General features: G+C 37.3%; 1 protein-coding gene across 27 annotated transcripts in view; it reads left to right on the top strand.

Annotated features, from left to right (window-relative positions):
• Positions 1-26,587, top strand: part of RPS6KA6 (ribosomal protein S6 kinase A6) — a 388,962-nt gene that overhangs the window by 218,270 nt on the left and 144,105 nt on the right. For 24 of the 27 annotated variants that reach the window (XR_011565333.1, XM_070784482.1, XM_070784464.1 and 21 more), the window contains one exon: positions 13,098-13,157. The exons of the other annotated variants lie outside the window; for them this stretch is intronic. Coding sequence is in view for 23 of the 24 variants with exons in the window: in XM_070784464.1 (XP_070640565.1) it covers positions 13,098-13,157 (60 nt within the window). In the remaining variant the exon portion in view is untranslated. The remainder of the gene's footprint in view (positions 1-13,097; positions 13,158-26,587) is intronic. 27 annotated transcript variants of the gene reach the window in all.

Consider the following 26,587-nt stretch of genomic DNA (forward strand, 5'->3'; position numbering starts at 1 on the left):
CAGCAGGAGAAAGGGACAACAGAGGATGAGATGGCTGGATCGCAGCACTGACTCAGCGGACATGGGTTTAGGTGGACTCCAGGAGTTGGTGATGTACAGAATGGCCTGGTGTGCTTTGTTTCATGGGTGACAATGAATTGGACACGATTGAGTGACTGAACTGCACTGAAACCTTGTAGTTTCTAATTGTGCACAAAATAGACCAATTTTGAAATTTCAGAAGTTACCCATTGTGAGCAGATAAATTTTATGTCATCTCTGTTATACCATTGCAATTTACGTAGCCAAGCATAAGTGGTGCTGCCATTACTTTTTATATAGTTACCCAACGGGAGTCCCAGATGGGTGAGAATCCTCCCCCATAACAGTCTTAGACATTGACCATCCCATTATAGTACTAAACAAAAGGGAGCAAGCAATTGATCAAACAAAAGACACCAAGAATAAGGGCCTCATCCTCAATCTAGGAGGGAAGTTTGGGACTTAAAAACTTATCACTCAGACCCAGTACTGCTGGGGAGGTGACAGAGCATAAGGGGCTCTGCAAGTAACTTGCTTAAATCCATTGTGGCTTTGGAGATGGGAGGATGACTGTTTTGGATCCCACTTTGAACGTCAAAAATGTAGCACAAAGTACCATGAAATGTAAAGAAGCCAAAAAAAAAAAAAAAAAAAAGTTTATTTGTGGTAATACAATTCCAACTAAGGGATCACAGATTCTGGAGGAACTCTGAATAGTGTCTCAGTGAAAGAAAGTAGCAGGAGTGTTTATAGGAAAGAGAGGGAAGTTAATGTAGAGTTTGGATTGGAGGGTAACATTGTTCTTTACCTTCTATGGGCTATGGAACAAATCTCATTCATTACTTGGAAAAGGTATGTTTTCTTTAGTCCAGAAGAAGTCCAGTCAGTTAGTCAGTCCAGCCGCATAGACATGCCTGACTGTTTGAGACCCAATGGACTACAGCACACCAGGCCTCACTGTCCATCACCAACTCCTGGAGTTTACTCAAACTCATGTCCATTGAGTCGGTGGTGCCATCCAACCACCTCATCCTCTGTCATCCCCTTCTTCTGCCTTCAATCTTTCCCAGCATCAGAGTCTTTTCAAATGAATCAGTTCTTCACATCAGGTGGCCAAAATACTGGAATTTCAGCTTCAGCATCAGTCCTTCCAATGAATATTCAGGACTGATTTCCTTTTAGGATGGACTGGTTGATCTCCTTGCAGTCCAAGGGACTCTCAAGAGTCCTCTCCAGTACCACAGTTCAAAAGCATCAATTCTTTGGAGCTCAGCTTTCTTTATAGGCCAACTCTCACATCCATACATGATTACTGGAAAAACCATAGCTTTGACTAGATGGACCTTTGTTGTCGAAGTGATGTCTCTGCTTTTTAATATGCTGTTTAGGTTGGTCATGACTTTTCTTCCAAGGGGCAAGTGTCTTTTAATTTCATGGCTGCAATCACCATCTGCAGTGATTTTGGAGCCCCTCAAAATAAGATCTCTCACTATTTCCACTGTTTCCCCATCTATTTGCCATGAAGTGATGGGACCAGATACCGTGATCTTAGTTTTCTGAGTGTTGAGTTTTAAGCCAACTTTTTCACTCTCCTCTTTTACTTTCATCAAGAGGCTCTTTCGTTCTTCACTTTCTGCCATAAGGGTTGTGTCATCTTCATATCTGAGGTTATTGATATTTCTACTGGCAATCTTGATTCCAGCTTATGTTTTATCCAGTCCAGCATTTCTCATGATGTACTCTGCATATAAGTTAAATAAGCAATATGACAGTATACAGCCTTGACGTACTCCTTTCTCCATTTGAAACTAGTCTGTTGTTCCATGTTCAGTTCCAACTGTTGTTTCTTGACCTGCATACAGATTTCTCATGAGGCATATCAGATGGTCTGGTATTCCCATCTCTTTAAGAATTTTCCACAGTTTGTTGTGATCCATACAGTGCAAGGCTTTGGCATAGTCGATAAAGCAGATTTTTTTCTGCAGCTCTCTTGCTTTTTTGATGATCCAACACATGTTGGCAGTTTGATCTCTGGCTACTCTGCCTTTTCTAAATTCAGCTTGAACATCTGGAAGTTCACAATTCATGTACACTATTCACGTTCTATTAGCAACACAGGAACCATTTAGCAGGGTTAATTTAAGGCATTCAGCAAAAGTTCAGCATGAAAAGCAAACATGGAAGTCCTCAGGTCACATCTCATTCATTCCTGACAATTATTGTCACAACTTATACCAACTTTCCCAAAGTAAAGAGGGTGATACTTGTAAACGTTGATCCTGTGTTCATGCATGCTACCAGCATTATCTTGGACTCCTGGATGCTTCTGGTGTTTGCCAGTGCAGTTGTGGCCTTGGCTTACAAGGTTTTGTGTCTTTAGTTTTGATGGCATGATGGCAGCCAAAACCTATGGTCAGTGACCTTTGATGTTACTATTGCGACTCACTGAAGGCTCAGATAATAGTTAGCAGTTTTCAGTAATAAACTATAGTATTTTTAAGTTAAGGTATGTATATTCTTTTTAAAGATATAGTGCTGTTGCACACTTAATAGACTGCAGTATGTTGTAGTTGTTTTTGTTTAGTCGCTAAGTCATGTCCAACTCAATTGCAACCCTGTGGTATAGTATAACTTTATGTGCATCGGGAAGCTGAAATATTTCTGTGATTTGCTTTATTGCAACAATTTCTTTATTGTGGTGACCTGTAACTGAATTTGCATTATATCTGAAGTATGCCTAGAAACAGGCATAGATCTTTATTTTAGGCAGATGTGGATCCACCTCTAAATTTAGATCTAATTTGCTGTGGTTATTTAAATGAAGTAACAAAAATGAAGAACTCTTCTTTCTGAATCTGTCAGCAACTAATCTGTAAACGTGAAGGTTATTTGAGAGAGAAAAATTTCTTTGAACATGAACTTCTGAAACATTTTTAGCATTCAGAGATCAGATCAGATCAGTCACTCAGTCGTGTCCGACTCCTTGCAACCCCATGAACTGCAGCACGCCAGGCCTCCCTGTTCATCACAAACTCCCGGAGTTCACTCAGACTCACCTCCATCGAGTCAGTGATGCCATCCAGCCATCTCATCCTCTGTCGTCCCCTTCTCCTCCTGCCCCCAATCCCTCCCAGCATCAGAGTCTTTTCCAATGAGTCAACTCTTTGCATGAGATGGCCAAAGTACTGGAGTTTCAGCTTTAGCATCATTCCTTCCAAAGAAATCCCAGGGCTGATCTCCTTCAGAATGGACTGGTTGGATCTCCTTGCAGTCCAAGGGACTCTCAAGAGTCTTCTCCAACACCACAGTTTAAAAGCACCAATTCTTCAGCACTCAGCCTTCTTCACAGTCCAACTCTCACATCCATACATGACCACAGGAAAAACCATAGCCTTGATTAGACGGTCCTTTGTTGGCAAAGTAATGTCTCTGCTTTTGAATATGCTATCTAGGTTGGTCATAACTTCCTTCCAAGGAGTAAGCGTCTTTTAATTTCATGGCTGCAGTCACCATCTGTAGTGATTTTGGAGGCCAGAAAAATAAAGTCTGACACTGTTTCCACTGTTTCCCCATCTATTTCCCATGAAGTGGTGGGACCGGATGCCATGATCTTCGTTTTCTGAATGTTGAGCTTTAAGCCAACTTTTTCACTCTCCACTTTCACTTTCATCAAGAGGCTTTTGAGTTCCTCTTCACTTTCTTCCATAAGGGTGGTGTCATCTGCATATCTGAGGTTATTGATATTTTTCCCGGCAATCTTGATTCCAGCTTGTGTTTCTTCTAGTCCAGTGTTTCTCATGATGTACTCTGCATATAAGTTAAATAAACATGGTGACAATAGGAGCCTTGACAAACTCCTTTTCCTATTTGGAACCAGTCTGTTGTTCCATGTCCAGTTCTAACTGTTGCTTCCTGACCTGCATACAAATTTCTCAAGAGGCAGATCAGGTGGTCTGGTATTCCCATCTCTTGAAGAATTTTCCACAGTTTATTGTGATCCACACAATCAAAGACTTTGGCATAGTCAATAAAGCGGAAATAGATGTTTTTCTGGAATTCTCTTGCTTTTTCTATGACCAGCAGATGTTGGCAATTTGATCTCTGGTTCCTCTGCCTTTTCTCAAACCAGCTTGAACATCTGGAAGTTCACGGTTCACGTATTGCTGAAGCCTGGCTTGGAGAATTTTGAGCATTACTTTACTAGCGTGTGAGATTAGTGCAATTGTGTGGTAGTTTGAGCATTCTTTTGCATTGCCTTTCTTTGGGATTGGAATGAAAACTGATCTTTTCCAGTCCTGTAGCCACTGCTGAGTTTTCCAAATTTGCTGGCATATTGAGTGCAGCATTTTCACAGCATCATCTTTCAGGATTTGGAATAGCTCAACTGGAATTCCATCACCTCCACTAGCTTTGTTCGTAGCGATGCTTTCTAAGGCCCACTTGACTTCACATTCCAGGATGTCTGGCTCTAGGTCAGTGATCACACCATCGTGATTATCTGGGTTGTGAAGATCTTTTTTGTACAGTTCTTTTGTGTATTCTTGCCATCTCTTCTTAATATCTTCTGCTTCTGTTAGGTCCACAGCATTTCTGTCCTTTATCGAGCTCACCTTTGCATGAAATGTTCCTTTGATATCTCTGATTTTCTTGAAGAGATCCCTAGTCTTCCCCATTCTGTTGTTTTCCTCTATTTCTTTGCATTGATCGCTGAAGAAGGCTTTCTTATCTCTTCTTGCTATTGTTTGGAACTCTGCATTCAGATGCTTATATCTTTCCTTTTCTCCCTTGCTTTTCGCTTCTCTTCTTTTCACAGCTATTTGTAAGGCCTCCCCAGACAGCCATTTTGCTTTTTTGCACTTCTTTTCTATGGGAATGGTCTTGATCCCTGTCTCCTGTACAATGTCACGAACCACATTCTATAGTTCATCAGGCACTGTATCCATCAGATCTAGGCCCTTAAATCTATTTCTCACTTCCACTGTATAATCACAAGGGATTTTATTTAGGTCATACCTGAATGGTCTAGTGGTAGGCACTATATAAATATAGTGCTTTTGTTTATTAGGTGGAATTTGGTGATCCTGGAGACTACTTGAAAGTATATAGTACCATCGAATTTGTTGTGAATATTTATGTTTTGTTGTGTGTGCTAAGTGACATAGTTATGCCCGACTTTCTGTAACCCTGTGGACTGTAGCCCACCAGTCTCCTCTGTTCCTGGGATTCTTCAGGCAAGGATACTGGAGTGGGTTGTCATGCCCTTCTTCAGGGGATCCTCCCAACCCAGGGATCGAATCCAGATCTCCTGCATTGCAGGCAGATTCTTTGAGGTCTGAGCCACCAGGGAAGCTGTGTATGTTTTATTAGTGATTTACATTACCCATGTTTCTCACTTACTTTTTACCTTCCTTGCATATTTTATGTTTCTGCATCTTTCTTCAGTATTCTGGTCAACACCAAGTCATGAATTTCTCAAATTTAACACTGAGGAACAGATAATGCTTAATAGTGTTAATCATGATCAGATTACAGTCTTTTTAAAAGCTCTGTGCACTTATGCATTCATTTTCCCACACCACCTCCAGTTCTAAGGATCTGAAGGGAAAATATACTTTGTCAGTTTAATTTCCCATGATGAGCTACTTTTGTCATTAATAGTGAGAAAATGATAGTTTTAGGGTTACCTTTGTGATTTTCTGAGATCAGATGAGTACTGTGATTCAAGTTTAGTATTTCTGTTTGTCCAGAATTATTTTTTGAGAAATTGAAAATAATTAAAAAATTCTTCACTGGGCTCTGATAAAAAAGGGTGTTCACTTGAATTTGAGTATTTGAGTAAATTATTAGTATCTTTGTAATTGTTGATTAGCTTTCAGAATCTTCTGTTGGGAATTTTTAAATTCCCTGCTTGGCATTTATTGGGGGAAATAGCATATCTGTTTGTTTTTCAAAATATAAATTTTGTTCTTGAAATAAAGTTTTATTGTCCCAGAGAATTCTGAAAATGTTTTTATGCAGATAAAAATGACTTGTTACAGTAAATATCACTGAATACTAAAGTCCTTTAGAGAAATGAATATTCTTATTTTGAAAACCTGGTATCTTGTTGAAGGCAGATGAGGTGGGAGTATTGGAGTGTTTTCTTTTTAAAGCCTATTTATGTAGACTGTGTTGTTTTTTAGGATATAGTCATCTTCTTAACTCATTCAGGTTAATTTATTTATAGTTACTTCAGGCACACAGGTTCATGCTAAATTAATCATAGGATGGTATGAATTGGAAGTAACCAGTGACTGAGGTAACAGAGGAATGCAGTATTACCTTTTTAAAAAGTGGATAATCTTGAAAGTCATTTTGTAGTAAAATTTCACTTATCAGGATTCTGTCTTAATATTGGTTTGTGGACTCTTGCTGAATGTACCTCTTCCTATATGCTGGAGATGAATTCATTACTATTCTTTCATCCCCCATAGTCTATATGTGCTTTTGAGTTAAGACAACAAATAGTGGTGCTATTTGCCCTGGAGGAAAGATGTATGTGTGTTGGAGGGGGATCACTAATTTGTTTTTATATTATTTATTTTTTGAAAGACAGATGAGCAAGTGGAAATGTCAAGTAGGCAGTTGATTATATGGGTCAGGAACTCAGAAGAGTAGTGTCTGAGTAAATGTGAATCATGTCAGTAAATTATCTATCTGGGGAAAGATGTAAAGTGAGATGAAATTGTGGCCCAAGTCCATTTCCTGAGGACCTACAATGTTTCAAGTATACTGAAAAGAGCAAAGAAATTTGAGTAAAAGGAAATGAAAGTATGGTTCTAAAAATCTCAAACAGGAGGGAGTGGTTGGTCAGCAGTGACATGTAAGATCAAGTAAGATAAGGATTGTTGGTGATTTTATTTGTTTTTTGTTGAGATTTTTATAAAGATGCTAGTCAAGTAAATAATGCTGGGTAAATTACTCTTTAATAAGTTTATTTTCAAATTTACATACAGTAAAATTCGCTCTTTTTCATGTAAGGTTCTGAGATGAATAGAGTTGTGTAACCACCACCACAGTCAGATTAGTCCCATCATCCCCTGACCTACCTCAATTCTCATTGCTGCCTACTGCTAGGCCTAAACTCTGACTATTGCTAATCCTTTCTCCACACCTTATCGTTTTACCTTTTCCATAATGTCTGATAAATAGAATCATACAGTATATATGCTTTTGAGGCTGTTTTCTTCCCATTAATTATATAATGTAATTATACATTTCTGATTTCAGATTCATCCATATTGTTGAATATATAAGTAGATTGTTCTTTATGTGTTGCTGGGTAGTGTTCCACTTTTCATTGCTGAGTAGTATTCTATTCTTTCTCCATGTTGAAGGACATCTGGAATGTTTCCAAAAAGCAGTTAGAAACAAAGCTGCTATATACATTCATGTATAGGTTTTTGTGTTAACATAAGTTTCCATTTATCTCAGGTAAATATTCTTACTGTCTTTCGACGTCCATGATGTCTCATAAGAAATATTAAAAAAGAAATCTGTTATTCAATTTGATGTCTATGTAATGTGTTTTTCTCTCATTGCTTTAGAAACTTCTTTTGATTTAGTGTAGTTTAATTAAGATACGTCTTGGGATGGCTTTCTTTAATTTTATACCTTTTGGGTTTCCCTGAGCTTCTTGAAATTGTAAATTTATGTCTTTTACCAAATTTGGGAAATCCCCAGCCATTTTTAAAAAGACAGCTTTATTGAAACATAATTCACATACCACATAATTCACCCACTTAAAATGCACAACCTTATGGTATACAGTATTCACAGATACGTGTAACCATCACCACAGTCAATTTTAGAACATTTTTTGTCACATCAAAAAGAAACCTTCTACCTTGTAGTTGTTATCTCCGTCTTCCCATCCCCTAGCCCTAAGGAATCACTAATATACTTCCTATCTCTACAGACTTTCCTCTTAATATTTAGTATGAATTGAATTGCCATTGTTGAATTGCCCACGAACAGTATGAAAAGGCAAAAAGATAGGACATTGAAAGATGAATTCCCCAGGTCAGTAGGTGCCCAGTTTGCTACTGGAAATCAGTGGAGAAGTAGTACCAGAAAGAATGAAGAGATGGAGCCAAAGCAACAATACCACCCAGTTGTGCATTTGAGTGGTGATGGAAGTAAAGTCTGATGCTGTAAACAGTAGTATTGCATAGGAACCTGGAATGTTAGGTGCATGAATCAAGGCAAACTGGAAATGGTCAAACAGGAGATGGCAAGAGTGAACATTGACATTTTAGGAATCAGCGAACTAAAATGGACTGGAATGGGTGAATTTAACTCAGATGACCATTATATCTACTACTGTGGGCAAGAATCCATTAGAAGAAATGGAGTAAACATCATGGTAAACAAAAGAGTATGAAAGGCAGGACTTGGATACAATCTCAAAAAGAACAGAATGATCTCTATTCATTTCCAAGGAAAGCCATTCAGTATCACAGTAATGCATATATATGCCCCAAACAGTACTGCTGAAGAAGCTAAAGTTGAACGGTTCTATGAAGACCTACAAGACCTTCTAGAACTAACACCCCAAAAAGATGTCCTTTTCATTATAGGGGACTGGAATGCGAAAGTAGAAAGTCAAGAAATACCTGGAGAAACAGGCAAATTTGGCCTTGGGAGTCCACAATGAAGCAGGGCAGAAGCAAATAGAGTTTTGCCAAGAGAACACACTGGTCATAGCAAACAACCTCTTCCAACAACACAAGAGAAGACTCTACACATGGACATCACCAGATGGTCAGTTCCAAAATCAGATTGATTATATTCTTTGCAGCCAAAGATAGAGAAGCTCTATACAGTCAGCAAAAACAAGACTATGGCTCAGATGATGAACTCCTTATTGCCAAATTCAGAATTAAATTGAAGAAAGTATGGGAAACCACTAGACCATTCAGGTATGACCTTAATCAAATCCTTTACGATTATACAGTGGAAGTGAGAAATAGATTCAGGGGACTAGATCTGAAAGAGTGCCTGGAGAACTATGAACAGAGGTTCATGACATTGTCCAGGACGCAGGGATCAAGACCATCTGCAAGAAAAAGAAATGCAAAAAGGCAAAATGGCTGTCTGAGGAGGCCTTACAAATAGCTGTGAAAAGAGGAGAAATGCAAGGCAAAGGAGAAAAGGAAGGATATACCCATTTGAATGCAGAGTTCCAAAGAAAAACAAGGAGAGATAAGAAAACCTTCCTCAGTGATCAATGCAAAGAAATAGAGGAAAACAATAGAATGGGAAAGACTAGAGATCTCTTCAATAAAATGAGAGATACCAAGAGAATATTTCATGCAAAGATGGGCACAATAAATGACAGAAATGGTATCGACCTAACAGAAGCAGAAAATATTAAGAAGAGGTGGCAAGAATACACAGAAGAACTATACAAAAAAAGATCTTCATGACCCAGATGATCCCAATCGTGAGATCACTCACCTAGAGCCAGACATCCTGGAATGCGAAGTCAAGTGGGCCTTAGGAAGCATCACTACGAACAAAGCTAATGTATGTGACAGAATTCCAGTTGAGCTACTTCAAATCCTAAAAGATGATGCTGTGAAAGTGCTGCACTCCATATGCCAGCAAATTTGGAAAACTCAGCAGTGGCCACAGGACTGAAAAAGGTCAGTTTTCATTCCAATCCCAAAGAAAGGCAATGCCAAAGAATGCTCAAATTGCCACACAGTTGGCACTCGTCTCACATGCTAGCAAAGTAATACTCAAAATTCTCCAAGCCCAGCTTCAACAGTATATGAACTGTGAACTTCCAGATGTTCAAGCTGGATTTAGAAAAGGCAGAGGAACCAGTGATCAAATTGCCAACATCCATTGGTCATTGAAAAAGTGAGAGAGTGCCAGAAAAAACGTCTACTTCTGCTTCACAACAAACTGTGGAAAATTCTTCAAGAGATAGGAATCCCAGACCACCTGACCTGCCTCCTGAGAAATCTGTATGCAGGTCAAGAAGCAACAGTTAGAACTGGACATGGAACAAAAGACTGGTTCCAAATAGGAAAAGGAGTACATCAAGGGTGTATATTGTCACCCTGCTTATTTAACTTACGTGCAGAGTACATCATGAGAAACTCTGGGCTGGATGAAGTACAAGCTGGAATCATGATTGCCAGGAGAAATAATCAGTAACCTCAGATATGTAGATGACACCACCCTTATGACAGAAAGCAAAGAACTAAAGACCCTCTTGATGGAAGTGAAAGAGGAGAGTGAAAAAGTTGGCTTAAAGCTCAACATTCAGAAAACTAAAATCATGGCATCTGGTCCCATTACCTCATGGCAAATAGATAGGGAAACAATGGAAATAGTGACAGACTTTATTTTTGGGGGCTCCAAAATCACTGCAGATGGTGAATGCAGCCATGAAATTAAAAGACACTTACCCCTTGAAAGAAAAGTTATGACCAACCTAGACAGCATATTAAAAAGCAGAGACATTACTTTGCCAATGAAGATCCGTCTAGTCAAAGCTATTGTTTTTCCAGTAGTCCTGTATGGATATTAGAGTTGGCTTGTAAATAAAGCTGAGTACTGAAGAAATGATACTTTTGAACTGTGGTGTTGGAGAGGATTTTTGAGAATCCCTTGGACTGCAAGGAGATCCAGTCTGTCCATCCTAAAGGAAATCAGTCCTGAATATTCATTGGAAGGACTGATGCTGAAGCTGAAACACCAATAGTTTTGCCACCTGATGTGAAGAACTGACTTATTTGAAAAGACCCTGATGATAGGAAAGATTGAAGGTGGAAAAGGGAACGGCAGAGGATGAGATGGCTGGATGGCATCACAGACTTGACGACAGAGGATGAGATGGCTGGATGGCATCACAGACTTGACGGACATGAGTTTGAGTAAACTTCTGGAGTTGGTCATGGAGAGGGAGGCCTGGCATGCTGTAGTCCTTGGGGCTGCAAATAGTTGGACATGAGTGGGAGACTAAACAGAACTAAACTGAACTCATACATTATAATATTTTTGTTCTAAAGTTATTTACATTTGATTATTTTATAGTTTCTTTTTCTCTGCCTATAACTTTAAACCTTTCCATTCAGGTGTGTTTATTTTTATCCCAAAGAACATAATTATAATAGCTGCTTAAAGTGCTTGTAAGATATTTCAACATTTATGTTATCCTGGAATTGATACCTGTTGAATTTGATTGTTTCAGCATTCAGTGCGGTTAGATTCAGACTCCCAAGTTCTTTCTCACCCTCTCTGGATGATGGTTCCTGTGTTAAATATGTTTTCAGAGTGTTTAGGTCAGCACGTTAGCATGTGCCACACAGTGCCTTTGCTAACTCAGTGGTTTAGTCTGAGGCTTGAACAGTTCAGTTTTCAAAGCCTTTGTTAGACTTCTCTGATTCTTTTCCACATATGTGCAGTTTGTTTTTGAGAACAGGATTTGTGTCTGTTCATACACAGTATTATGGAATCTCCTTTTCCCATTCTATCACCTCTGTGATTTCTTCTATGGATTCACCAATTGGCAAGGACCTTTTATTCTTGTTCCTCTGACCAGAAATTTGAGTTTATCTTAGTCTTAGCCTTTCATGCTGTTACGTAGCTTTGCACTGTTGGGGTGAAATGCAGGAGAGAGTGAAGAAAAACAAGTATTACCCCCTATATTATTTTTATAGGAACCTCTTTTTCTGATTCCTCCAATCAGAGACAGAGGTTTTCTCATGAATGAGGCTTGCCTTGGAGCGAGAATGATAATCAAAAAAGAAAAACAAAAGTGGGGAAATAAAGTTGAAGTTTTCTTTACGCTCACCAGCTGAAAAGTATGTCTTTCTCTAGTGCTCTCGAACTTTTCTTCATGTAGTTCCATGACTCAGTCTATCCTTGGGTCAAAATCAAGAGATAAAGGTAGAAAATAAACCTAAGAAACTCACTAGAGTACTAGTTATTATTCAAATTTTTATTTCCCCCTCTAATCTGCTTGTTCTTATTTAGTTTTTAAAGGCCTCAGGTAGTTGCTTTTTATGTTTTGTCCAGAGTTTTTAGTTAATAATCAGAGGGGAGATAGTCTTATTCTATCTTGGCTGTCATCAGAAGCTCTATTTAGTTTAGTTTTCTTTCTTTTCTTGTTAATTAAAAAATAAATTGAGGACTCATAAATAGACAATGGTAAAATTTAATTTTTAGGCCATCTTGCTGTTGCTTAATTTTCAAATATCTTATTTAAGAGACCAGTGGTTGACAGAGTTTTTCTGTAACGGGCCAAATAGTAAATATTTTGGGCTTTGCAGGCATAGGTTCTCAGTGAACTGTTCAATACTTCTGTTGAAGTGAGAAAGCAGCCATAGGTAATATGGAAACAAATGGATGTCTGTGTGTTCCAGTAAACTGTTATTTATAAAAACAGTGGGCCAGTTTGGACCATGGACTACAGCTTGCAGACCGTTAATCTAAATTCTCCATGCTTACTCCTTTCTGAGGTATTGCTTGAAGAGTATTATTACCCACTGAGCTTTGTATGTTGAAATAATTTTGTTTCCTTGGCCATTTGTATTTTTCTGCTATACTTTATTATTTCTTCTGTAGAGTAATTCAAAATTTAATTGAACTTATTGAAAGGAAAGGAATTCACAACAGTGTAATTATATGATACCTTTCCCATCCTTATTTACTTAGACTATATCCTCACAATAAATTTCCTCTGAGTAATTTTTCCTGTCTTATAAATATTTGATTTGGGACAGTCCTAATGAAAGTATACAGGTCATATGTTTAGTATATATTCATTAATCATAACAAAGCTCTAAACAATATGAAATGAAATACACAGCTTTGAAAATCAAGAATTCTTAAAGATAACCCAGAAATCATATTAATAATGTTCCTTTTCTAAGTACTTTCTATGTGTTCTTTGTCCTTTTGTGTTTCCTTAAGTGTGGGTCTTGTTAAATTGTGAGGGGCAGCCTAGGGTTGTATTTTTTTCTTAGTTACTACTCTTGTTCCAGTACTCTTGAACTTCAGTTTTGAAAAATATTTTTCAGGTGAATGGTCTTAAAATGGTTGATGACCCAATGGAAGAGGGAGAAGCAGATTCTTGCCAAGTAAGTACTCACATTATTGAGCTACATTTTTCAAATATAAGGGCAAAGAATAGTATGAAAGGAGAAAATCTTATGTCAATTAAAGAAATGTATTTAGGTGAGTTAATAAGCAAATCCAGTTCTTACTAAAATAGCAGTAATTCAAAGCATAGGACAGATTTTCTTGGTAGAAATTCTTATTCATAAATTTTTTTAACAACTTTATTGGAGCATAATTTACATGCCATGAAATTTACCCTTTTGAAGTTTAATGGATGAAATATTTATTGCCAATATATGAGTAACTGGATTAAAATTCAGAGTCCTCTGAATTAAATAAGACTGTCTTTAACTATAGGGTAGAAAGGAGATCTAACATGAAAATATTTAACTAAAAGGATAACCTGAGTTCATTTGAAATCTATTACCTGGTTTTCAAAAAGAATTGCATGTAAATTATTTCAGAAATTTCTAACTATTTAAAAAGACTGCTTAACTATTTAATATTAGACCATTCTATGCAAGGAGTATAATCCTAGTCTCTCATTTTATAAGATCTCATTACATAGAAGAGTGTTCTTAAGATTTTATAGTAAAGTTTCAGAATATAAAATCAGCACACAGAAATCCTTGGCATTCCTATACACTAATAATGAGAAAATAGAAAGAGAAATTAAGGAAACAATTCCATTTACCATTGCAAGAAAAAGAATAAAATACTTAGGAATATATCTACCTAAAGAAACTAAAGACCTATATATAGAAAACTATAAAATACTGGTGAAAGAAATCAAAGAGGACACAAATAGATGGAGAAATATACCATGTTCATGGATTGGAAGAATCAATATAGTGAAAATGAGTATACTACCCAAAGCAATCTATAGATTCAGTGCAATCCCTATCAAGCTACCAACGGTATTTTTCACAGAGCTAGAACAAATAATTTCACAATTTTTATGGAAATACAAAAAAACCTCAAATAGCCAAAGCTATCTTGAGAAAGAAGAATGGACCTGGAGGAATCAACCTACCTGACTTCAGGCTCTACTACAAAGCCACAGTCATCAAGACAGTATGGTACTGGCACAAAGACAGAAATATAGATCAATGGAACAAAATAGAAAGCCCAGAGAAAAACCCACACACCTATGGACACCTTATCTTTGACAAAGGAGGCAAGAATACACAATGGATTAAAGACAATCTGTTTAACAAGTGGTGCTGGGAAAACTGGTCAACCACTTGTAAAAGAATGAAACTAGAACACTTTCTGACATCATACACAAAAATAAACTCAAAATAGATTAAAGATCTAAATGTAAGACCAGAAACTATAAAACTCCTAGAGGAGAACATAGGCAAAACACTCTCCCACATAAATGACAGCAGGATCCTCTTTGACCCACCTCCCAGAATATTGGAAATAAAAGCAAAAATAAACAAATGGGACCTAATTAAAGTTAAAAGCTTCTGCACAACAAAGGAAACTATAAGTGAGGTGAATGGGAGAAAATAATAGCAAATGAAGCAACTGACAAACAATTAATCTCAAAAATATACAAGCAACTCCTGCAGCTCAATTCCAGAAAAAAAAGCGACCCAATCAAAAAATGGGCCAAAGAACTAAATAGACATTTCTCCAAAGAAGACATACAGATGGCTAACAAACACATGAAAAGATGCTCAACATCACTCATTATCAGAGAAATGCAAATCAAAACCACAATGAGGTACCATTGCACGCCAGTCAGAACGGGTGCGATCTAAAAGTCTACAAGCAATAAATGCTGGAGAGGGTGTGGAGAAAAGGGAACCCTCTTACACTGTTGGTGGGAATGCAAACTAGTACAGCCACTATGGAGAACAGTGTGGAGATTCCTTATAAAACTGGAAATAGAACTGCCATATGACCCAGCAATCCCATGCTGGACATACACACCGAGGAAACCAGAATTGAGAGACACGTGTATTCCAATGTTCATCACAGCACTGTTTATAGTAGCCAAGACATGGAAGCAACCTAGATGTCCATCAGCAGATGAATGGATAAGAAAGCAATGGTACATATACACAATGGAGTATTACTCAGCCATTAAAAATAATTCATTTGAATCAGTTCTAATGATGTGGATGAAACTGGAGCCTGTTATACAGAGTGAAGTAAGCCAAAAAGAAAAACACCAATACAGTATACTAATGCATATATATGGAATTTAGAAAGATGGTAATCATAACCCTGTATATGAGATAGCAAAAGGGACACAGATGTATAGAACAGTCTTTTGGACTCTGTGGGAGAGGGAAAGGGTGGGATGATTTGGGAGAATGGCATTGAAACATGTATAATATCATACATGAAACAAATCACCAGTCCAGGTTTGATGCATGTTATTGGGTGCTTGGGGCTGGTGCACTGGGATGACCCAGAGGGATGGTACAGGGAGGGAAGAGGGTGGGGAGTTCAGGATGGGGAACACGTGTATACCTGTGGTGGATTCATGTTGATGTATGGCAAAACCAATACAATATTGTAAAGTAATTAGCCTCCAATGAAAATAAAGAAATTTATATTAAAAAAATTTAAAAATCAGCTGAAACTTAAAAAAAAAAAAAAAAGATTTTAGGGAGTGTCTGACTTAAGTAGGGTCTCTGGTGGCTCAGACAGTAAAGATTTTGCCTGCAGTGCAGGAGGCCCGGGTTCAGTCCCTGGGTCAGGAAGATCCCCTGGAGAAGGGAATGGCTACCCACTCCAGTATTCTTGCCTGGAGAATCCCAGGGACAGAGGAGCCTAGAGGGCTACAGTCCATGGAGTCACATAGAGTTGGACATGACTGAGCAACTAACACTTCCATTTGTACTTTTTGACTAAAGTAGACATCCTCATGGATGTTGATATTTTGATTATCATTTCTGTGATATGTGTCATAGAATTGTAGTTCTTTTAAACCTGGAAGGAGACTCAGACATTGTATTCTATAATACCTTCATTGTATAGATAAGTCTACTGAGACCTGTAGAAGTTACTGTGATTTATACTAGGCCATAAGACTAACAGGTAGCAGAATCAAGACTTAATGACCCAGTGTGCCTCATATTAGGTCAGTTGTGCATTGTGCAGATGCAAAGACGTGGAAAATAAGGAAAACAGTGTTCTTTTCTTTTTTAGTTTTGTATAAAATCATCTTTCATGTCTTTTATACCCCTGAAATTGGTTAAAGTGAATTTTTCTCAGAAACCAGCAGAGAGATTTAAGTTGGGTTTGTCCAACACTCTCTTTTGAAATGGTCTATGCAAAAATCAGCTTTCTCTGCAGATACTAATGATGTAACAATTATATCAGTTCTGTTTAACAAGGTGGGAGGTAAAATGTTGTCATTTTAGCTTTTGTAATTTACATAATAACTTATGTTAATTTTTAGTATAATTAAATGTAAACTTATACCAAAACCATATCGAGCTGTATCTACAGATCATATGGGCTAAGGCATAGTAATATTCATGTTGGAAATTTATAAAAGAGTGTAAGTAAATACAAAGGTAATGGGGAAGGGTATATTTTAGTATTAATAAATTAGCGGGAAAATACCATGCCACACCACAGGAGGAAGAAAAGATGTTTGTATGTGTGTATATGTATGTATGCATGTGTACATGTGTAGCCAATGTAAACACATAGACACATACACAGGGTTATAGTTAAATACTAATTTTAACTAAAGCTGGTGGTACAAATGAACTTACTTATAAAACAGAAATAGAGTCACAGATATAGAAAACAAACTTATGGTTACCAAAGGGGAAAGAATGGGAAGGGATAAATTGGGAGATTGGATTTGACATATACACACTCTTATATATAGATAACTAATAAGAACCAACTAGAGTGTGCATTGGTGATATAGTGGTGAGCATAGCTGCCTTCCAAGAACCTACTAGAAAACTACTCAGTACTCTGTAATGACCTATGTGGGAACAGAATCTAAAAAAGAGTGGGTATATGTACATGTATAGCTGATTCACTTTGCTGTAGAGCAGAAACTAACACAACATTGTAAGTCAACTGTACTATAATAAAATTGTTTTTAAAACATGAGGCAAGACCTATAGTTTTAATGGAAAGACAGTAAAAATATAGTGTTGGATTCTAATGGCATTTATATTAGGCAATCAACTTCAGTGGCCAGAAAGGGGAATCTAAAATTTTGGTAAATAAAGCACCTAGAATCACTTTCAAGGATTTGATTTAATTTGTGGCCTAAGTTTTCTGGATTTAAAACATTATGTATTTTTTGCTGTGTGATAGTTTAGACATTTGTTTTGTGACAATTAAATGATATGGGTGATAAGAAACACTAACAATATAAATTATTCATCCATCTTTTTAATGTTTTCATATATAGGATTGTTTTAGTGGGGGGTTTGTGGTCACGTATTCCAATGTGATTCTGGCAGCTGTGTCTTTTTCTGATTGGCTTTAAAAAAATGATGGTGGGTTATAGAGACTGCTCTATGATGTACAGATTCTTTAAACAGTATTTTTCAAATTTGAGCTTTATATATTATTGCCTATGTGGCCCGATGCTGTTTTGTGTTTGGTTAATTTAGATAGCCAGTCTGCTACATCTCATTTATTGTAGCTGTAGACTTTCATGGTAATAGATTTCTTCAATTAAAACAAGCAAAATTAAATAAAATGCTTCCCACACTCTGTATATCTAGCATATGATTAGCAAAGCTGAATTATAGTTAATGTAGTTTTAATAAATCTAGATTTGTTATGAAGAATTGTTCCATTTCTCAAGACAGCCTTTACATTTGGTAAGTATTCAGTAATAGGTCACTAGTAAAAGATATCTGATATTTCACCACCTAAGTCCTATACTTCTCTGAATACTGTCCAGGTTAGAAAAAATATGTTAGGATTCTTCTTTAGTAGATGACTGACATGACTTAATTTTTTATGTTGTCAAAATAAGCATGATCATATTTGGTAGCTTTTGAACCGTTTATATTCACTTTTTAAAGAAATTATTTATTTTATTTGGAGGATAATTACTTTACAATATTGTGATGGCTTTTGCCATACATCAACATGAATTGGCCATAGGTATACATGTGTCACCCTATCCTCCCACATCCCTCCCACTTTATCCCTCTAGGTTGTCCCAGAGCACTGGCTTTGGTTACCTTGCTTCAAATATCGAACTCGCACTGGTCATCTGTTTTACATATGGTAATGTATATGTTTCAATGCTATTCTCTCAAATCATCCCACCCTCTCCTTTTTGCACAGTCCAAAAGTCTGTTCTTTACACCTGTGTCTCCTTTGCTGCCCTGTTCATAGGATCATCAGTAGCATCCTTCTAGATTCTATATATATGCATTAATATACAGTATTTGTCTTTCTCTTTCTGACTTATTTCACTCTGTATAATAGGCTCTATGTTCATCCACCTAATTAGAACTGACTTAAGTGTATTCTTTTGTATACCTGAGTAATATTCCATTGTGTATATGTACAACTTCCTTATCCACTCATTGGCCGATGGACATCTTGGTGGCTTCCATGTCCTAGCTATTATAAATAGTGCTGCAATGAATACTGGAGTACATGTGTCTCTTTTGGTGATGGTTTCCTTGGAGTATATGCCCACCAGTGGGATTGCTGGGCTGTATGGCAGTTCTATTCCCAGTTTTTTAAGGAATATCGACACTGTTCTCCATAGTGACTGTACCAGTTTGCATTCCTACCAGCAGTTTTAGAGGGTTTCCTTTTCTCCACACCCTCTCCAGCATTTATAGTTTGTAGAACGTTTGATGATGGCCATTCACTGGTGTAAGATGACACCACATTGTAGTTTTTATTTGCATTTCTCTTAAAGTTTGTATGGAATGCTTATTATTCTCTCAAATAAAATACGTATTTTTAATGCTACTAGTATTTTAGGACAGAGGAGGCAATGGCACCCCACTCCGGTACTCTTGCCTGGAAAATTCCATGGACGGAGGAGCATGGTGGGCTGCTGTCTATGGGGTCACACAGAGTTGGACACGACTGAAGAGACTTAGCATAGCATAGAATAGTATTCTAGGAATTTCCAAAGGTGATGATTTGTTGATTTCATTAGCACAAACTCAGCAACATTTTTAGTCTCTGAATCTTTTTTAACTTTTTATTTTATATTAGAGTATAGTAGGTTAACAATGTTTTGATAGTTTTAGCTGTACAGTGTAGTGAATCAGTTACACACACACACACACATATATATATATATATACACACATACATATACATATAGATGTTTCAGTTCAGTTCAGTTGCTCAGTCATGTCTTACTCTTTGTGACCCCATGGACTGCAGGACACCAGGCCCCCCTGTCTATCACCAGTTCGCAGAGTTTACTCACACTCATGTCCATTGAGTCAGGGATGCCATCCAACCATCTCATCTTCTGTCATCCGCTTCTCCTCCCAACTTCAATCTTTCCCAGCATCAGGGTCTTTTCAAATGAGTCAGTTCTTCGCATCAGGTGGCCAAAATATTGGTGTTTCAGCTTCAGCATCAGTCCTTCCAATGAATATTCAGGACTGATTTTCTTTAGGATGGACTGGTTGGATCTCCTTGCAGTCCAAGGGACTCTCAAGAGTCTTCTCCAACACCACAGTTCAAAAGCATCAATTCTTAAGCACTCAATTTTCTTCATAGTCCAATGCTCACATCCATACATGACTACTAGAAAAACCATAGCTTTGACTAGATGGACCTTTGTTGGTAAAGTAATATCTCTGCTTTTTAATATGATGTCTAGTTTGGTTATAACTTTTCTTTCAAGGAGCAAGCGTCTTTTATTTTCATAGCTGCAGTCACCATCTGCAGTGATTTTGGAGCCCCTAGAAATCAAGTCTGTCACTGTTTCCACTGTTCACCCATCTTTTTGCCATGAGGAGATGGACCGGATGCCATGATCTTAGTTTTCTGAATGTTGAGCTTTAAGTCAACTTTTTCACTCTCCTCTTTCACTTTCATCAAGAGGCTCTTTAGTTCTTCTTCGCTTTCTGCCATAGGGTGGTGTCATCTGGATATCTGGGTTTATTGATATTTCTCCCAGCAATCTTGATTCCAGCTTGTGCTTCATCCAGCCCAGCATATCTCACGATGTAGTCTGCATATAAGTTAAATAAGCAGGGTGACAATATACAGCCTTGATATATTCCTTTCTTGATTTGGAACCAGTCTGTTGGTTCCATGTCCAGTTCTAACTGTTGCATACAGATTTCTCAAGAGGCAGGTCAGGTTGTCTGGTATTCCCATCCCTTGAAGAATTTTCCACATTTTGTTGGGATCTGCACAGTGCAAGGCTTTGGCATAGTCAATAAAGCAAAAATAGATGTTTTTCTGGAACTCTCTTGCTTTTTCCATGTTGGCAGTTTCCATGTTGGATGTTGGCAATTTGATCTCTGGTTCCACTGCCTTTTCTAAAACCAGCTTGAACATCTGAAAGTTCACGGTTCATGTACTGTTGAAGCCTGGCTTCGATAATTTTGAGCATTACTTTACTAGCGTGTGAGATCAGTGCAATTAGCAGTAGTTTGAGCATTCTTTGGCATTGCCTTTCTTTGGGATTGGAATGAAAACTGACCTTTTCCAGTCCTGTGGCCACTGCTGAGTTTTCCAAATTTGCTGGCATATTGAGTGCAGCAGTTTCACTGCATCATCTTTTAAGACTTGAAATAGCTCCATCACCTCCACTAGCTTTGTTCATAGTGATGCTTCCTAAGGCCCACTTGACTTCACATTCCAGGATTCTGACTCTAGATGAGTGATCACACCATTGTGATTATCTGGGTCATGAAGATGTTTTTAATATAGTTTTTCTGTGTATCCTTGCCACCTCTTCTTAATATCTTCTGCTTCTGTTAGGTCCATAGCATTTCTGTCCTTTATTGTGCCCATCTTTGCATGAAATATTCCCTTGGGATCTCTGATTTTCTTGAAGAGATCTCGAGTCTTTCCCATTCTGTTGTTTTCTTCTATTGCTTTGCATTGATCACTGGGGAAGGCTTTAATATCTCTCCTGGTATTCTTTGGAACTCTGCATTCAAATGGGTATATCTTTCCTTTTCTCCTTTGCCTTTAGTTTCTATTCTTTTCACAGCTATTTGTATATGTGTATCTATATATCTATATGTATATCTATATATCTATATACATACACACATATATGTCTATTATTTTCTTATTTAGGTTGTTGCATAATATTGAGAAGAGTTCCCTGTGCTATACAGTAGGTCCTTGTTGGTTATCTACTTTAAATATGATAGTGTGTACATCTCAGTCCCAAAGGCCCAAACTATCCCTTTTCCTCACCCTTTCCCTGGTGACTCAGCTGGTAAAGAACCTGCCTTCCAGTGCAGGATATGTAAGAGACATGGATTCAGTCCCTGTGTTGGGAAGATCTGCTGGAAAACGGAATGGAAACCACTCCATTATTCTTGCCTGGGAAATCCCATGGACAGAGGAGCCTTTCTGTCCAGGTAACCATAAACTCCTTCTCTAAATCTGTGAGTCTGTTTCTGTTTTGTAAATTCATTTGTATCATTTCTTTTTAGATTCTTCTTATAAGCAACATCATATGATATTTCTCTTTCTCTGTTTGACTTTTCACTCAGTATGAAAAGTTCTAGGTCCATCCATGTTGCTTCAAATGGCATTATTTCATTCTTTTATCTATTCCTCTGTTAATGGGTATTTAGGATGCTTCCATGTCTTGGTTGTTGTAAATAGTACTGCAATGAACAGTGGGATGCACATATCCTTTTGGGTCATGTTTTAGTCTGGATATATGGTCAGCAGTGGGATTTCAGGGTCATATGTTACCTTAATTTTTAGTTTTGGAAGGAACCTCCATACTATTCTCCATAATGGCTATACTAATTTACATTCCCACCAACAGTGTACGAGGATTCCCTTCTCTCCACACCCTTTGCAACATTTACTCTTTGTAGATTTTTTGTTGATAGCCCTTCTGGCTGGTGTGAGTTGGTACTCATTGTGGTTTTGAATTGCATTTCTTTAATAAATAGCAATGTTCAACATCTTTTCATATGCTTCTTGATCATCTGTGTGTCTTCTTTGGAAAAACATCTATTTAAGTATTATGCCCATTTTTTGTTTGGGTTGTTTGTTTCCATGATGCTAAGCTCCATGAGCTGTTCATAAATTTTGGAGACAAATGCAGTGTCAGTCAAATCATTTGCAAATATTTTCTCCCAATCTGTGGGTTGTCTTTTTGTTTTGTTTATGATTTCCTTCGCTGTTTAAAAGCTTTTGAATTTAATTAGGCCCCATTTGTTTATTTCTGTTTTTATTTTTATTGCTCTGGGGATGGATTGAAATACATTGCTCAATTTATGTCAGAGAGTGTGCTGCTTATGTTTTCTTCTAAGTGGTTTATGGTGTCCGGTCTCACATTTAGATATTAAATTAAAATTGGAGCTTATTTTTGTGTATGGTATTAAAGGAAGTTCTAATTTCAGTTTTTTCATATAGCTTTCCAGCTTACCCAGCATCATTTGTTGATTAAACTGTATTTCCACCATTTTATAATCTTGACTCCTTCCTTTGTCATAGATTAATTGACTGTAGGTGTGTGGGTTTATCTCTGGAGTTTCAATCTGATTCTGCTGAGCTATATGTCTGTTTTTGTTCTAGTGCCATACTGTGTTGGTGACTATAACTTTATAATATAGTCTGAAGCCAGGGAGCCTGATTAGTCAAGGTCCTCCCACCCCCACCACCCCCCACCATCACTCAGGATTCCTTTGGCTATTCAGGGTCTTTTGTGTCTCCATACAAATTTTATTATTTTTTTTTGTTCTAGTTCTGTGAAAAATGCCATTGGTAATTTCTTAAGGATTGCATTGAATCTGTAGATTGCCTTAGGTAGTATAGTCATTTTCACAGTATTGATTCCTCCAGTCCAAGAACATGGTTTTTCTTTCCATCTGTTTGTGCTATCTTCTGTTTCTTCTATTAGCATCTTATAGTTTTAGAAGTACAGGTCTTTTGTCTCCTTAGGTAGGTTTATTCCTAGGCATTTTATTCTTTTTGTTTCAATGCTAAATGGGATTGTTTCCTTAATTTCTCTTTCTGATCTTTTATTGTTAATGTATAGAAATGCCACATTCTGTTGTAAATTGCAACTTTACCAATTTCATTGATGAGTTCTAACAGTTTTCTCATAGTGTCTTTAGGCTTTTCTATGTATAGTATCATGTCATCTGCACATAGTGACTGTTTTACTTCTTTTCCAATTTGGATTCCTTTTCTTTCTTTCTCTTCTCTGATTGCATTACCTACTACTTCCAAAATTATGTTGAGTAAAAGTGCTGAGAGTGGACATCCTTGTGTTGTTTTGATCTTAGAGAAAATAACTTTCAGCTTTTCATCATTGAGTATGATGTTAGTTGTAGGTTTAGTTGTATAATGTTAGTTGTAGGTTTGTTGTAGATGGCCTTTATTATGTTGAGATATATTCCCTCTTTGCCCACTTTCTTGAGAGTTTTGATCATAAGCGGATTTTGAATTTTGTCAAAAGTGTTTATCCTTTTCTTCTAGTTTGTCTAGTTTATCAGCACATATTTATTTGTAGTAGTCTCTTTTTTTTCATTTCTAACTTTATTGATTTGAATCCTCTCCCCTTTTTTCTTGATGATCCCGGTAAAGGATTAACAATTTTGTTTTATCTTTTCAAAGAACCAGCTCTTAGTTTCATTGATCTTTCCTATTGTTTTCATTGTCTCTCTTTCATTTATTTCTATTCTAAACTTATGATTTCTTTCCTTCTGCTGACTTGGGTTTTGTTTGTTCTTTCTCTACTTGCTTTAGTTGTAAGGTTAGGTTATTAATTTGAGATTTTTCTTGTTTCTTGAGGTAAGCGTTTATTGGTATAAATTTCCCTCTCAGAACTGCTTTTGTTGCATCTCATAGGTTTCGGATTGTTGTGATTTCATTTTCATTTGTCTCTTGGTGTTTTTTGATTTCCTCTTTGAATTCTTCAGTGATCCATTGGTTATTTAGTAGCGTGTTGTTTAGCCTTCAGGTGTTTGTGATTTTTTACAGGTTTTTTCTTGTAGTTTATTTTTAATCTCATAGTGTTTTGGTCAGAAAATATGCTTGATATGCTTGCAGTTTTCTTAAATTTACCAGGGCTCACTTTGTGGCCCCACATGTAGTCAGTCTTGGAGAATGTTCCCTGTGTACTTGAGAAGAATGTGTATTCTGCTACTTCTAAATTGAATGTTCTATAAGTATCAGTTAAGTCTATCTAGTCTTATGTGTCATTTAAGGCCTATGTTTCCTTACTTATTTTCTGTCTGGATCATTTGTCCATTGATAAAAGTGGTGTGTTAAAGTTCCTTACTATCATTGTATTACTGTCAGTTTCTCTCTTTATGGCTGTTAGTATTTGCTGTATACACTGAGGTACTCCTATGTTGAGTGCATATATATTTACAACTCTTATATCTTCTTCTTGGGTTGATCCATTGATCATTATGTAATGTCCTTCTTTGTCTTTTATAATAGTCATTTTAAAGTATATTTTGTCTGCTATGAGTATTGCTACTGCAGCTTTCTTTTGATTTCCATTTGCATGGACTACCTTCTTCTGTCCCCTCACTTTCACTCTGTATGTGTCCCTAGATCTGAGGTAGGTCTGTCTCATGTAGACAGCATATATACAGGTCTTATTTTTGTATTGATTCAGCTGGTCTCTGTCTTTTGGCTGGAGCACTTAATCCATTTACCTTTAAGGTAATTACTGGTATGTATCTTCTTGCTGTCATTTTCTTAATTGTTTTGGGTTTGTTTTTGTAGGTCTTTTTCTTCTCCTGTTTTATTCTTTTCTCTTTTTGTTTGATGGTCATTTTTGTGTTATGCTTGGGTTGCCTTTTCTTTTATATATGTGCATCTATTGTAGTTTTTGGGTTTGCTGCTCCCATGAGGTTTTGATATAGCAGTCTATATGTGTACAAAGTTTTTTAAGTTGCTGGTCTCTTCCCCACCTAGAGGAGTTCCTTTAGTATTTGTTGCAAAGCTGGTCTGGTAGTACTGAATTCTCTTAGCTTTTGCTCTTTGAAAAGTTTTTGACTTCTCCATCAAATCTGAATGATAGCCTTGCTGAACACAGTATTCGTGGTTGTAGATTCTTCCCTTTTATCACTTTAAATATATCTTGCCACTCCTTTCTGGTCTGCAGAGTTTCTGCTGAGAAATCAGCTCATAACCTTATCGGTGTTCCTGTGTATGTTATTTTTTGTTTTTCCCATGTTGCTTTTAATATTTTTTCTTTGTCTTTAATTTTTGTCAATTTTATTATTGTGTATCTTGGCATGTTCCTCTTTGGATTTATCCTGCTTAGGACTCTGCACTTCTTGGACTTAGGTGATTGTTTCTTTCTCATGTTAGGGATGTTTTCAGCTATTATCTCTTCAGACATTTTCTCAGGTCCTTCTCTCTCCCTTCTCCTTGGACCCTCCTAATGTGAATGTTGGTGTGTGTACTGTTGTCCTAGAGGTGTCTTGCTGCTGCTGCTACTGCTAAGTCAGTTCAGTCGTGTCCAACTCTGTGTGACCCCATAGACGTCAACCCACCAGGCTCTCCTACCCCTGGGATTCTCCAGGCAAGAACACTGGAGTGGGTTGCCATTTCCTTCTCCAATGCATGAAAGTGAAAAAGTGAAAGTGAAGTCGCTCAGTTGTGTCCAACTCTTAGCGACCCCATGGACTACAGCCTGCCAGGCTCCTCCATCCATGGGATTTTCCAGGCAAGAGTACTGGGGTGGTATGCCATTGCCTTCTCCGAGAGGTGTCTTAGACTGTCTTAATTTATTTTCATTTTTTTTTCTTCATTCTGTTTCATGACAATAATTTCTACCATTCTGTCTTCCAGGTTACTTATCTTCTGACTCAGTTATTCTGTTATTGATTCCATCTAAAGTATTTTTCATTTCAGTTATTGTGTTGTTCATCTCTGTTTGTTTGTTCTTTAGTTCTTCTGGGTCTTTGAGCATTTTTTACATCTTCCCAGTCCTTGCCTTCTTTCTTTGAGATCCAGGATCATCTTCCCTATCATTTTTCTGAATTCTTTTTCCAGAATGTTGCCTGTCTTCACTTCGCTTGGTTGATTACTGGGGTTTTATATTGTTCTTTCATCTGGGACATAATCTTTTGCCGTTTCATTTTGTTTAACTTACTTCAGTTGTGGTTTTTGCTCCACAGAGTTCAAGATTGTAGTTCTTCTGCTTCTGGTGTCTGTTTCCTCATAGATGAGGCTATATAAAAGGCTTGTGGAATCTTCCTAATGGGAGGGTCTGGTGGTAGGTACAGTTGGGTTTTGTTTCCCTATTGGGTAAGGCTGTACTCAGTAGAACCTTAATCTGCTTGTA

The sequence above is a fragment of the Bos indicus genome, chromosome X (genome assembly GCF_029378745.1).
Source record: "Bos indicus isolate NIAB-ARS_2022 breed Sahiwal x Tharparkar chromosome X, NIAB-ARS_B.indTharparkar_mat_pri_1.0, whole genome shotgun sequence".
Lineage (NCBI taxonomy): Eukaryota > Metazoa > Chordata > Mammalia > Artiodactyla > Bovidae > Bos > Bos indicus.